Source organism: Diadema antillarum, unplaced genomic scaffold (genome assembly GCF_040938485.1).
Source record: "Diadema antillarum isolate AM-2024a unplaced genomic scaffold, OU_Dant_1.0 scf00000108, whole genome shotgun sequence".
Taxonomy (NCBI): domain Eukaryota; kingdom Metazoa; phylum Echinodermata; class Echinoidea; order Diadematoida; family Diadematidae; genus Diadema; species Diadema antillarum.
In genome coordinates this window covers 1954271-1969435 of record NW_027270997.1, presented here as the reverse complement: position 1 = coordinate 1969435, position 15165 = coordinate 1954271, and the positions used below count along the sequence as shown (strand labels likewise).

At 37.7% G+C, this 15165-nt stretch overlaps 1 protein-coding gene across 1 annotated transcript in view; it reads right to left on the bottom strand.

Moving 5' to 3' along the window:
• Window positions 1-847: 847 nt before the first annotated feature.
• The window catches only part of LOC139719285 (uncharacterized protein C05D11.1-like), a 35208-nt gene continuing 20890 nt past the window's right edge, over window positions 848-15165 (bottom strand). Inside the window, 10 exon segments of the mRNA XM_071630706.1 lie at window positions 848-950; window positions 2132-2284; window positions 3325-3485; window positions 4180-4323; window positions 4847-5033; window positions 8266-8417; window positions 10710-10795; window positions 11664-11844; window positions 12631-12761; window positions 14892-14994. Of these exon segments, the coding sequence (XP_071486807.1) occupies window positions 899-950; window positions 2132-2284; window positions 3325-3485; window positions 4180-4323; window positions 4847-5033; window positions 8266-8417; window positions 10710-10795; window positions 11664-11844; window positions 12631-12761; window positions 14892-14994 (1350 nt within the window). The 3' untranslated portion in view covers window positions 848-898.

Here is a 15165-nt window from a genome sequence, read left to right as displayed (position 1 = left end):
CGCAATCAATGGCAACTTTTGCACTCAGCTGCAATTTGCAATTGATTTGGGGAATTTGCGATTGATCGCAAGTTTTATGCATTATTGCCCCCTATGTCTCTTTAACTACAATGTTGATTTCCACTGAAACTGTTTTGTGACTTGAACAGCATAACAATGCCAAACATCGAAGACAGCTGGAATACATCAACACCACTTTGCTACAGCTTGTCAAATTTGCTCAAACTTGAGATTACATGATACAAGATCTATTCCTACGCTCCGACTTACAAGAGATACACTTCCACAGTTACATTACGCGGAGCTACGTGTATCCTTCTGCAGCCATAAGAGCTAATCCTCTCTATACAAATAAGGGTCAAACCTGTCTAGAGTGGTCACCTGTTTGTAGCAATCTGCATGTTCTTACCTCGGTGATGGTTTAATTTTTCTAGACATCTGTGAAAACAAATGAGAAGTCTCACAAAACATGTCTGACTACTTTTCTTTGCTGTTATAATTATGCACAAAACAAACTAATACTATCTAATATACTATTTTGGGAGTAAAATATTTCATTCTGTCACATACACTGTATACATCAAACAAGATACTATTAACCCATTGAGGATGGACTGACTTTGTACAGGCATTTCCCATGGACGCCTGCTCAAGTACATTGTATTCTCCGGACTCATCTTCAACAGGTTAAATCAAAGAGAAAAATATCCTTTTATCATTCCACTTCTCTATTTATTCCTCATTTATCTATACCCCAAACATTAGAAAAGAGTGGGGGGGGGGGGGGAATGTGTATGCACGATGAAAGAAAATAGAATGCTTTCGGGCAGATGTTTTACACAGTCAGCCTGTTGTCATGGCGATATGCTGGATGACATCCTCACGGTTTGTTTGCCATTTATTGCAATCCTTCCTCCAGTGATGGCATCACAGAAAGTTCACGCCCAAATCTGCAAAGTGTGAAAATATAGAGTAGTGAGAAAATGATAACTTTCAACACTTACTAGGGCTGCACACCGTCTGATTACATGCACTGAGAATCTCCTCTTGTTTCCCAGCAATTTCCAGACATACAAACATACATTTTACAAAATAAATAGTATTTACATAATGCCTTTCATTTATACCTGGTTACTTACAGAGCACTGAGCATCCAGACATGAAAATCTTGTACACACTATTAAAGATAAATCAGTGCTACAACATAGCTCGTCATCACTGGGAACATGGGGGTCAAATCATGCAGACCCATTGTATATTTACATATCATTTACATATCAGCAACATAGATATATTCAATGCCACCATTTTCTAGGATGATAAGATGAATTGGATAAACAGGACCGAAAGACACACAGCACTATTTGATGTACATTTTCTTTTTTCCATATAACAGCATATAAGGTTGTGTGCCAAACTTTGAAGTGATGGTACAGTTTTGGTTGACATGGGGCTTCATGTTTCCAAGGGTTTTTATGATTTTTTTTTTTTTTTTAGGTGATGAGACACCTTATTGAAATATGAAAGAGCACATAATTTTATTTGATGAAAATTGGTTTTCAAATGGCTAAGACATCCAAACAAGAGCATTAATCCTAGTAAAAGGTGGATCCCACCTTTTACTAAAATTGCTTTGTTTTACTCTGTTTCTAGATATATCAGCCATTTCAAAATTAATTTTCATCGAATAAACCTTTAATTCCTCTTATAATTGTATGCTCATTCTATAAAATGGTTTCTATGTATCTCAAAAAATAAAAACCTGAATTCTCATCTCAACCAATACTATACCATCCCTTCAAAACTACCATCTTAATTGCAACAGATCACACATCAGAGGCATAAGTCATATTTTTGTTGTTCTTTTTAATATACATACACACATCACTGAGCAATGCATACAAACATACACATATACACATGTATAAAGATGCAATGCTCAGAAATGTTTTTTTTTTTCCACTTTATGTTGTACGGCTGTATGAAATTTCGTCTTCAAAATGTCACCCCATAATAATGGGAGAGATGAGACAAAATTACAAAATATATTTTGTCAATCACTTGCAATAAAAACAACCCCAGGCAAGAATTTCATTAATTTAAATAAGTCATCTCATTGAAGTAGACTTACTCCTTGAAGGCCTCTCGTATCTCGTCCACCTTTGATGGCTGACAGCAGAGGGCGCACTTTGCCTTGCTTGGGTCAAAGAGGGGTCGGAAGTATGTCTCGCCCACCCGCATCAGGTCTGCCACTTTCACATCAGAGATTTTCTTCAAAAGCTCCCTGGATATCACAAAAGATTCATGCTTGTAAATATGAAACACCCAACAGATATACAAAAGCTCGTACAGAATTTTGTTTGTGTACTTCATTACTAGTTATTTGTTTTCATAAAACACAGGTACAGTGAAGTTATTGTAGAAAAGAACAGGGTTGAAAGTATGAATGGTCTCACATGTATTCTAGAACAGTGAAAATGCGGAGTGTATATTATGGATAGGGACAATGAGTATTATGTCTATGTTACCTTAAATGAAAATATGAAAACAAAAGTTGTTCCCAACTTTAATTAAGCATTATCATTCTTTTAATCAGGTTATACATTCCTTGAACTTACTTTGACAACTTATTGCAATTTGCAGAAAATAAATAAATAAATAAATAAATAAATAAATAAAAAAAAGTTAAAACTAAGCATTCAATAAGCATGAGAGGGATTAATATAGCCAGATGCATAGTCTATCTTTTTCATTATTTGGGTTTTTTTTAACCTAACAAGGACAACCTGATTTAGCTGTAACATGAACTTTCCATGAACACCTCCCTGAGTATATTCATGACTAGTCTTTAACAGCTTAATATAATGGTAATATGAGCAAATGAACAATGTCCTAATGATAGTGAAGAGGTAATGATCTCTGAGATGGATGCCCTTTTTGGAATGACATGACAAATGTGCCGGGACCTTACACCACATAAAAGTGCAACTACAGAGTACCGAAGTGAGATGTCACAGCCATTCATGCCATGGAAACCGGTTCTAAACAACCTCACCTGGCCTGAATAAATCTGTGAGCCCTATTAATGCTAAACCATGTCCACACCTGGGGGGCATTTCATGAAGTGTTTTGTCCGATAAATGACAAGATGGACAAATTTGCTCTCATCAAATCAGATACAGGAATTTCAGCAGCTTATAACAGTTCATCAGAAGAAAAAAAAAAAAATGTCTAACATAACGGTTTATGAGATGAGCCCCTGGTTCCAACCCAAGTTATAAAGAAAGGCTGTGACATCACTTTGGTACTCTATAAGAGGCTCACCTGTTGTAGCTCTGACCTACGCCCCGGAAGTAGTTCAGGAGTGATTCATTGGAGGTAGATGCAACTGTCTCCTCTCTCTCGATGACCTCATACAGGACACTACTGATGGCTGCCTCTAGCTGGTCACTGGTAAACTCAGTCTTACCGTCCAAGTACCCCTCCTGCAGTGTGAATTAACATGTGTGGATTTAAATGACAGTGCATGGAGAGAACACATTACAATATCTAATTCATGGTGTAAATGTTTAATAATCAATGGGAAAAATAAAGGCAATGTTTAAAGTTAAAGTAGGATTCGTTCAGCACATCAAACTAAAATTTGGTGCATTTGGAACTGTTACATTCCCTCCGAAAAGAAAAAATAAAAAACAAATAAAGGGGGACTTGTTATGGCCCTTCACAATTTCATCATCAAGACAGGAGGAACTGTTAAACCCTTTTTTTCAAGCTCTTCTCAACAAAGAGAAGAAAATGTTGCATCCCTTTTCAAACCACCACAAAAACACATGAAACTGCTTAATTCCTTTTTCCAATCCTATCCCAAAAAAGGACAAAACAAAAGAAACTATCAAACCCTTTTTCAAGCTCACCACAAGAATGAGATGATGAGTTAGACCCCCTTCAGGATTATCAAAACAAAACAAAAACAAACAAAAAAGGAACTGTTATCCTGTTCAGGCCGACCAAAATAAAAGAAGAAACTGTTTTACCCTTTTTCAATCCCATCGCAAGACTGGGAGGATCAATTAGACCCCCTTTCAAGCCCATCACAAAAACAAAAGGAACTGTTTTTATCCCTTAGGGGCCTTTTCAAGCCCATCAAAGAGCCAGGGGGATCTTCCCTCTATAGCTTACCACAATCTCCTTGGCCTGCCTGTAGGCACTGACCACATGAGTGCACTTGAAGAGCTGGAAGTAGAGCAAGCCCTCCTCTGGCCTGACATACATCCGGTAGTGGTAGGCAAAGCCCAGGCCTCGGATCTGACGCCACATTGGGCCCTTAGAGACAAGTACAAACATTTTCGTTTAAACCTTCTAATATGAGATTCTTGATTGCCCCAATACATTTCTGTACCGCGTTCATTAGATTCCCACCGGCGCTGGGTTAATATGTCATACAATATAGCTGTAAAAATAAGACAAAACAAAACAAAGAAAACCCTCAACCAACATATCAAGGCCCATTTATCAGGAGCCTCGCCACGAACAACCCATTTCCATTACAGAAAGTAAAAGAGAACCGAGTAAAATCATGAATTAGTTAGATTTAGCCATAAGTTTGGGATGGCTGAGTACACAATTTACAAAATGTGAGTAATCCTAAAGGCTGACGATGTCAAAATTTGAAGCTGACATTAATGCTTCCAGCAGCTCACAATTTGAATCTAATTTTGCTGGGTGACATGTTACAAATTACTTTACATTGTTGCAAAATTTGATGAAAATTGATGAAGTGGAATATGAAATGTCAGCATATGGATAAAAAAAACTGCACTAGTGCCACAAAAAGTATGAGCCTTACCTCAAGGGCACACAGACATTCCATGTAGACCATGATGGCCGGTAGATCTGGGTGTAAGAAGCTGTCCACACAGGGGGCAGTCTGGACGAAGAAGGCAGACTCCACTGACCCCACACCAACAATCTGACCGAGGGGCTTGGACGATGACCCATCCAGGAGTCCATTAGCCCAGGTGACTTGCTTGGCACTTTCAAGATAAAAGCGATAACCTTGAATATCTAGTATTCCCAGTATTTAAAGGTGTCAAATCATTGCAGTTCACAGTTAAGGGGATGGTATAACATTGGTTGTGGTGAGGATTCAGCTTTTAGCTTTTTGCGAGATACTCAGAAACCACTTTATGAAAGTTAGAAGAGCATACAATTCAAAGAGGAATTCAAATTTTATTTGATGAAAATCTGTTTTGAAAGGGCTGAGATATCTAAATACAAAGTAAAAACTAGAAATGTTGCTACAGCGACTGGTTATACCCCCGCCAAACAACATTTCATAAGCTTTGGTCAAAACAACATTTCATAAGCTTTGGTCAAAAAACTGAGGAAGTAGTTAAATCCGCAAGATCTTTCCTTGATCTTCTGCCATTAATATGCCGTTACCATGGCAACGTACTTTCGGGTACTGTCGAAAAATGCGTCTTGCACATCTACAACCAAAGGCACACATCTGTACCAAGTTTCATGGAAATTGGGCAAAAACTGAGGAAGTAGTTTGCAACACAAAATTTTCCATCATTTTGGCTCATAATATGTGAGCTGTTACCATGGCAAGATACTTTTTGTCACTGTCAAGAAATGTGTCATGCTGACCTATATTCGAAGACAAACATTCAATATGAATTCCATGAGAATTGGAAGAACACTGATGAAGCAGTTTTGCCATGAAGCATTTTGCCCTATATTTTACCAATAACATGCCGTTACCATGGCAACGCACTTTTTGCCACTGCGGAAATATGTGTCTTGCACATTAACATATTCAGATGAACATCTGTACCTAATTTCATAAAAATTGATCAAAAACTGTGGGAGGAGTTCGCGACGCAAGATTTGTACCCATTTTTGCCCATAATATGCCGTTACCATGGCAACGTACTTTTGGGTACTGTCAAAAAATACGTCTTGCACATCTACAACCCAAGGCACACATCTGTGCCAAGTTTTATGGGAATCGGTTGAAAACTGAGGAAGTAGTTCGCGACGCAAGATTTGCAACGGACCGACCGCTATATACCCCCTTCAAACTTCGTTTGGCGGGGGTATAACAAAGCAATCCTAATAAAAGTGGGGCGCCAACCTTTATTAGGATCGCTTTATTTGGGATATCTCAGCCCTTTCAAAACCGATTTTCATCAAATAAACTCTGAATTCCTTTTAGAATTATATGTTCTTTGTATTTCATAGCAGGTATCTCATTATCTTAACTAGAAATGTTGCTATGGCGACTGGTATGCCTCCGCCATAATGCATGATTCTCCTAATAGGTCTAGATAGTACATGTGGACAATGTGTGATTACATTTTCACAAAATTGGCAAAATATCAAAATGACAAGTTTGTCACAAATGTGTTGGAATGTTCACCTTCCTTGACCTAAGTTTAATTGGATGAATAGGAGAGCATGTATTTGGGATTTTAAGGACTTTACCTTGACTTTGACCCATTCATACATTTCTGCCCCCCCCCCCCCCCCAGTCATTGAGTAATTTTCAAGGTACCTCCCTATAGAGAAAAAGTGCAATTTCTGTATTGAATAGTAAATTGTTACCATTTTCATCTGGCCTTTGACCCTAAAATTCATAAGATAATCACTGTCAGGCAAAACATGCATAAATATGTAGTACGTTTCAAGATAACTTGAGTCACTTCCGAGATATGGAGGAAAAACTTAATTCAGCACTTTCACTTGATCTTTGACCTTTTGACCTTTGAGGCAAAAACAAAAGAAAAAAAAAACTTTCCAGAGAATTTCTATTAGGTTATACATGCACACACCAAGTGTAAAAAAAAAATAATCCTGCTGGCATTGCATAAACATGACGGAAATAGTAAAATTTTGAAGTGTTGCCCTTGACCTTCGACCCCTGACCTTTGACCCAATGAACCCTAAATTCTCTAGATAATCACTGCTAGTCAGTACACGTATATATACTATGTTCCATGAAGATACCTTGAACAATTTCCAAGGTACAGAGAAAAAAGGTGAAGTTTTAATATTTTTACTTGACCTTTTGACCTTTGACCTTTGACCTCATGACCCAAACTTTCACCAGAGAATCTTAATTGGGTAATATATGTATACACTAAGTTTCAAGAAAATATCTTCAGGCATTGCATAGATATGGTGGAAATAGAGAAATTTTATGTATTTGACCTTGACCTTTTGACCTTTGACCTTGAGCATGTGCACCCAAAAGTTGATAGGCACAACTTCACCCCCTAATACACATACATGCCAAGTTTCATTAGGATACCTCAAAAGGTTTTGATAGTTACCCTGTCCACAAAATTCATTAAGGACGGACGGAAGGACAGAAGGACGGACGGAAGGACAGAAGGACGGACGGAAGGACAGACGGAAGGACGGACAGAAGGACGGACGGACGGACAACCCGAAAACATAATGCCTCCGGCACCACTTTGTGGCGGAGGCATAAAAATCATCATTGAAAAATGTAGGACACCTCAAGCCCCATCTCAACCGAAACTGTACCATCCTTCTAACTCTGAATGCTTCGATTAGTGGAAGTCAGTGATTGACCTCGTTCATGAAACTCTAATTTTTCTCAGAAACTGTTGGCTTTGGATTAGCAGTTCGTGAGTGGTTTCGCATAAGATTTGTTCATACAGATCTAGGAGTAAGAGAACAATTTTCATCAATTGTTGAACACCAGATTTTGTTTTCCATTCATTTGAACATCTCATTATAACACCTTAGTCAGAAATGTTCTTTAACATTATTCTTTTAATTTCGCTACCCAATAAATAATACAGTGTTTACAAAAGATTCTACTACAAAACCGTTATTTTTCACTGATGACTGACAAAATTCTTCATTAAACTCCTAAATCTATGGGTTGCTCCTAAAGTCAAACCGAAATTTATGAAGTAGTTCTGAGAAAAATCTCTTCAACTCAAAATATTTGAGGGTGTAGCTGACCCATTTGTTATCACCACAGACTCTAAATCATGAGGGCCCTAGTTCAAATCCCCTATCAGAAGCATTTATTCCTTCGACAAAGCACCTTTTCTTTACTGCCTTGTTTTTCAGATAATCGTAAAGTCACTGGTCACATGGCTTAATCCAATTTAATTCAATTTAATCTAATTCAATTCAATTCAATTTCATTAAATTCAATGCAACTGAGCATCACATCAAACACAACAGACATAGGAAGGATGGGAGACCAAAATGAAACTGTACCTTCTGGTGTCTGCAGACACTCCTTTCTGGATGAAGCTCTGTTGCCATGGTAACTGGGGTGTCGGAAGATCCTTCACGTTGGCCGTCATGTGAACGCGCAGGTTGGACGGTGAGGTGAGGAGGTCGCGAAGCTTGTTGAACTGCTTGGTGACCTACAAACACATGTGAATGGATTTAACAACACAACACTTTCAAACTAGGATATGTATGGTGATATTTTGGTTGCGCTTGGTGTGGTAGTCATGTTTTCCGAGTAGCCAAGATGACAATATACTACATTTATACACATGTGAATAACCAAAGATTCCATGGGATGGAAGAGGACTCATTTAACCCTATTCTAACTGGGCTATTTGAGACCAAGTTTTTACTGAGGGGGGGGTCAATTTGACCCCCCCTTCAGATCTCGGCCGCCGATCGCGTGATCGCCGCGAAATTTTGCCTGAAGATAGAGCTGGATGTCAACTACAAGATTACATGGTCATTCAATAGAAAAATATTGCCTTTCTATTTTTAATAAATTAATTATGCAAATTTGTGCATGAAATCATATTTTTACCTATAACTCCATTAAAAAGACTGGAGGATTGCTAAATTTTTATGTCTGAATTCCTCAAGACACATCAAACAATTTTCGTGTAAAAAAATATCATAATCAAAATCAATTTCTTTTGTTTTTTATTGTTTTAATTTCTTATGTATTTTATTGTTTTTTGACCTTTTGTTTTCTAATGTTTTTTTGCCAAAATTTGTTGCAGGCACTTTTTCAGGCTTATCTACACTAGAATTGATTAATTTCAACAGTTAAAAGTTGAAATAATCTAATTTATATCAATTTAACCAAAAAACACAATTTGCATTGGATTTGCACACGATATCATGAATTTGAGCTGTTTTTTGGTTGACATGCATATGCAATACATTACGTAACTTCAAAACGGTGTACCCGGACGTCGCAAATTTGGTCTCAAAATATGCGGGAGACTTCAATGAAAAAAGTCGTGAAACGACGCGGCAAAATCTTTGCGCGTTGCGAAATCGTGGCGCGAAACGTCGAGGGGGGGGTCAATTTGACCCCCCCCCCCCCAGTTAGAATAGGGTTAAAACGCATCAAGAACTTGGCCTTGATTATGCTAAAAATGATCTTTAATGTCCCACAAAGTACTTTAATTAAAACAAAAGTCATACAGGATGCTAAAATCGAGGTGTGAACATGTGATCAAGGTCACCAAATTTTACAAAGTTTGGTAATCTTGCTCACAAGCCTTTGGGCAAGTGGGGGCAATAGCTTTTGTCCTGCCCTGCCACGTTAATTCATATCCAGACATCAAATTTTCTACAATACTGTTTGGTGAGATGCATAGTACTTTTGTTTGGTATTCATTCAGGGCAGTCTTAACACTGAACACATAGAGGGTGTTACAATTATCATCAAACAAGGTACTGAGTAACTTTGAACTATGCAATTAACATAGAACTACAGTGTATGACATCACATTGGAAGGAAAAGAATCATGCAACAAGAAGGAAAAGTAGAAATTACGCGGTGCGTAAAATATGTCCCCGCCGGAAGTAGCATTTTGTAGCAAAATGTACAATATAGGTCAAAAATCAAGGTCAAAGGTCAAAGAAGTCAAATGTCAAAATTCTGAATAGAAGTTTTGAAGCCCTCACCTATGTAGTGCCATCACATAAAGCACACGGAATCGAAATCGGGTTAGAAATAGTGAAGGAGTAGCATTTTGTAGCAAAATGTACAATATAGGTCAAAAATCAAGGTCAAAGGTCAAAGAAGTCAAAGGTAAAAATTCTGCATAGAAGTTTTGAAGCCCTCACCTAGTGCCATCACATAAAGCAAACAGAATCGAAATTGGCTTAGAAATGGCGAAGAAGTAGCATTTTGTAGCAAAATGTACAATAAGGTCAAAGGTCAAGGTCAAAGGTCACAACTGAAATTCTGTGTAGAAGTTTCAATACTCCAATGTAGTGCTATCATATAAAGCAAACAGAACCAAAATTGGCTCATAAATGACAGAGAAGTAGCAAATTGAACATTTTGATCACACACGGACGCACACACGGACACACGGACACACGGACACACACACGTACGGAGCCCGTTTCATAGTCCCCTGCTCGAACTCGTTCGGCGGGGACAATAAGAAGTATACAAGTGGTAATATACCAGTATTATGTGGTAAAAAAGAAGGCTAGAGCAAATAAAACACAACGGAACTCATAAAAAAAAAACAAATTTGCATACCATATCTGGAGGATTCGAATTTGTGATAATTATCAAGTACTACAAGTAAATCTATTGATTTCTTGGATAGTTCATGAAAGAAATGAAAGTAAAAGACCTCGAAAACTAGACTCACAATCAATAAAAGAAACATGGTCACAACTCTGATCTGAAACTAGAAGTAATAAGGACCAGGACCTACTTCTGTTTGGTCTTCATCCAGTCTCTTCATGAGCTGAGTGAGGAAGCAGTGCTGGCGGATCATACTTGACACGTGGTGATTACTCTCTGTACAGGTTGAAGACAATTTGGTTCACCGTTAGAAACATTATCATCAAACAGTTGAATAATGGAAATAATAAAATATAATGACCAAAACATGAGTTATAATGACAAAATTAATATGAAAACTAAACCAATTATTTCGAGAGACAGTGTCCTTACATTGTTTGAAGGGGTTTACCGCGCTACATAGCACTTATCATGTGGCTTTCAAAAGTCAAATATGATTACCGTTGCCCTCCAACTACATGTAGGTACTGTGAAAAATGCCTCATCAAATGGATATGTGGGACTATTATGTTTGTTCATGTTTTGCTACTTTGATCTGGATGTTTTTGTTTTGTCTTGAAATGTTTCGGTTCCACTGCAAGAAGTGTTGTCCAAAACTTGATGTTCACATATTGGTCTCTTAACGATAATTTGTCATAGAATCATTTTTAGAATCCATGTTTATCATGAATTTTTCTTTCCAATGCATGACAAATGTGACAAGACTCTGAGAGTAGTGAAAATTTGGAAGGGAGGTAATTTCAGTAAACTGCTCTCAAGAGCTAACAGTAGTGTAATCTTTTTGGAAAAATCAGAGAATAAAGAACAAAATAAAACTTTGCACATTCAGCATTTTTTTTTTCTTTACATCCATGGAACAAAAGATGAAAGAATAATACAGAATACACAAAGAAAACATTTATCAAACAATAATTAGATTATGGTAATAATAGCAATCAAATCAAATGAAGTAGTCCTTTCTAATACATGATTCAGAATGTGGAAATTAATTTCTTGTTTTTGTGTATTTGGGTTTTCTTTTCTTTTTTCTTGTTTGTTGTTTTACTGATTCTAATCTTGCCAACAATCAAAATTCCTCCCAGACCTTTGCCAAAGTTGACGTCCCTCAGGACGGTCAGTGCCACGGTGCGTCCATCACGCTTCAGTTTGGCCACATCGTTCATCATCTTCTGGCCGACGATCCTGATGCGGTCAGCCGTGAACTGGACATTGTAGAGGATGTCCTGCAACCACCTGACACCACTGGCATATTTCTCCTTCTCCACCTGGGCAAAGGTTTCGGCAAAATCAGGAACAATGAGTTCTTGTGAAAAACTATAATGACATCTACATTGTATATAGTAACATATAAATTTATATATCTTATTTCTCTTACTTCCCGTATGCCCCTAATCTTTTCCCTTCCTGTCCCACCTTTAATTAGGATCCCTTTGTTTTGGACATCTCAACCATTTCAAAAACTAATATTTTCATCAAATAAACTTTGAATTTCATAAAAGATTTCTAATTATCAAAAGGAAAAAAAGTTAAAAACCTGAAGCCCCATCTCAAGCAAACCTATACCATCCCTTTAAAGGGGAATGAAATCCAAATACATATTATGTAAATTGAGGGAATGCAGCGATATCAGCAGAACACATTAAGTTTGAGGAATATCAGACAATCAGACAATCAACTCAGACAATCCAATAAAAGGCTATGAAATTCCAAAGTTTTAAAGCTACCATCGCTAGACAAGAAGACTACTACACTGAATAGTGATGTCACATATGGAAAACAATACATAAAAATTACAGAAAATTCAACATTTTTTTTTTTTAATTAGAATACCCACATTTTTGAGATTCCCCTTATTTGTTGTTATTGTTTTTACTGCTGTTGTTAGGTTTGGAACATTCAATTTTGAAGATTTACATATATTAAAAGTTTAAAGCACAGAAGTTCATCTGTCATGTTGATTGGTGGCTCTTTGTGGATTTTATGAGGTGGGGTCAAAGGTTATCACCATGAACACAAAAGAAGAGATGGAGATTGATTTCTTCATGTTTTACCTTGAGTACAACACTTGCAACCTGAGAGAATTCTCCGCAGCGGAAGCGGTAACCTCTGATGCCGAGAGATGTTCTGGTTGCTAGGGTGTCGGCTGCCAGCTGGTTGATGACATCCTCATGGGAGATCAGCACTGGACAGGGAGGAGGAAGAGATTATGAAGATGATGAGGGTGATGAAACAGCATTACCATTGTTTAACTGTGGTAGAAACATTCAAAAGCGCCCGGCTCCAACAATGTGTCACACATCATTCAAAAAGTTGCTGAAAAAACAAAACTTTTAAGTTCAGATTCAAGGTATCGAGGCTGATGCAATAAAGGGTTATAGAAATTGTCCTGCCAAATGGAAGGATCTACACTGAGCTGGGAATAAAAGGGTTATAGAAATTGTCCTGCCAAATGAAAGGATCTACACTGAGCTGGGAATAAAAGGGTTATAGAAATTGTCCTGCCAAATGAAAGGATCTACACTGAGCTGGGAATAAAAGGGTTATAGAAATTGTCCTGCCAAATGAAAGGATCTACACTGAGCTGGGAATAAAAGGGTTATAGAAATTGTCCTGCCAAATGAAAGGGTCTACACTGAGCTGGGAATAAAAGGGTTATAGAAATTGTCCTGCCAAATGAAAGGGTCTACACTGAGCTGGGAATAAAAGGGTTATAGAAATTGTCCTGCAAAATGAAAGGATCTACACTGAGTTGGGAATAAAAGGGTTATAGAAATTGTCCTGCCAAATGAAAGGATCTACACTGAGCTGGGAATAAAAGGGTCTGGGAATAAAAGGGTTATAGAAATTGTCCTGCCAAATGAAAGGATCTACACTGAGCTGGGAATAAAAGGGTTATAGAAATTGTCCTGCCAAATGAAAGGGTCTACACTGAGCTGGGAATAAAAGGGTTATAGAAATTGTCCTGCCAAATGAAAGGGTCTACCCTGAGCTGGGAATAAAAGGGTTATAGAAATTGTCCTGCCAAATGAAAAGATCTACACTGAGCTGGGAATAAAAGGGTTATAGAAATTGTCCTGCCAAATGAAAGGGTCTACACTGAGCTGGGAATAAAAGGGTTATAGAAATTGTCCTGCCAAATGAAAGGGTCTACACTGAGCTGGGAATAAAAGGGTTATAGAAATTGTCCTGCCAAATGAAAGGATCTACACTGAGCTGGGAATAAAAGGGTTATAGAAATTGTCCTGCCAAATGAAAGGATCTACACTGAGCTGGGAATAAAAGGGTTATAGAAATTGTCCTGCCAAATGAAAGGGTCTACACTGAGCTGGGAATAAAAGGGTTATAGAAATTGTCCTGCCAAATGAAAGGGTCTACACTGAGCTGGGAATAAAAGGGTTATAGAAATTGTCCTGCCAAATGAAAGGATCTACACTGAGCTGGGAATAAAAGGGTTATAGAAACTGTCCTGCCAAATGAAAGGGTCTACACTGAGCTGGGAATAAAAGGGTTATAGAAATTGTCCTGCCAAATGAAAGGGTCTACACTGAGCTGGGAATAAAAGGGTTATAGAAATTGTCTTGCCAAATGAAAGGGTCTACATTGAGCTGGGAATAAAAGGGTTATAGAAATTGTCCTGCCAAATGAAAGGGTCTACACTGAGCTGGGAATAAAAGGGTTATAGAAATTGTCCTGCCAAATGAAAGGATCTACACTGAGCTGGGAATAAAAGGGTTATAGAAATTGTCCTGCCAAATGAAAGGTCTACATTGAGCTGGGAATAAAAGTGTTATAGAAATTGTCCTGTAAAATTAAAAGAGTCTACAAAACAGCTTGAAACAAAAGGGTTATAGTTTGATGCAAGACAGACGACACTAATGGACACCTGAAACTGAGTGATCGCAATATTAAAGGGATGGTACAGTATTGGTGGAGCTGAGGATTTGGCTTTAAACATTTTGCGAGATACCAAGAAACCACTTATGAAATGGAACAGAGCATGCCATTCTAAGAGGAATTTAAAGTTTATTTGATGAAAATCGATTTTGGAATGGCTGAGACATCCACTAACAAAGTAAAAGAAAGCAATCGTAATAAAGTGTGGGTCCCACATTTTATTAGTATTGCTCTGTTTTGGGTATCTCAGCCATTTCATAACCAATTTTCAGCAAATAAACGTTGAATTCCTCTTGGAATTACATGCTCTTTCGTATTTCATAAGAGGTTTCTCATTATCTCACCCAAAAATGTTAAAAACCTGAAGTTAGGTTTCAACCAGAACTATACCAGCCCTTTAAACACACTTCAACCTTACCTCCGTCTCTCATGATGGGAGATTCAAAGAGGAGCTCAAGGTATATCGGGAGAAACGGCTTCAGTTCTGGACCAATGCTAGAGGTATCCATCAGAACACATAGCTGGACAGGTGAGGGGAAAAGTGGTACAACAGTAGTGCTTTGTTATCCAATTAAATCCTGGTGGACAGTTTGCTGTGGAAATTATTGTCATGTCTTCAATAGATTGGCAACTCTAAATTTCACCACATATATTACATTGGACAAAATGAGATGACACTGGTTAAATTTATA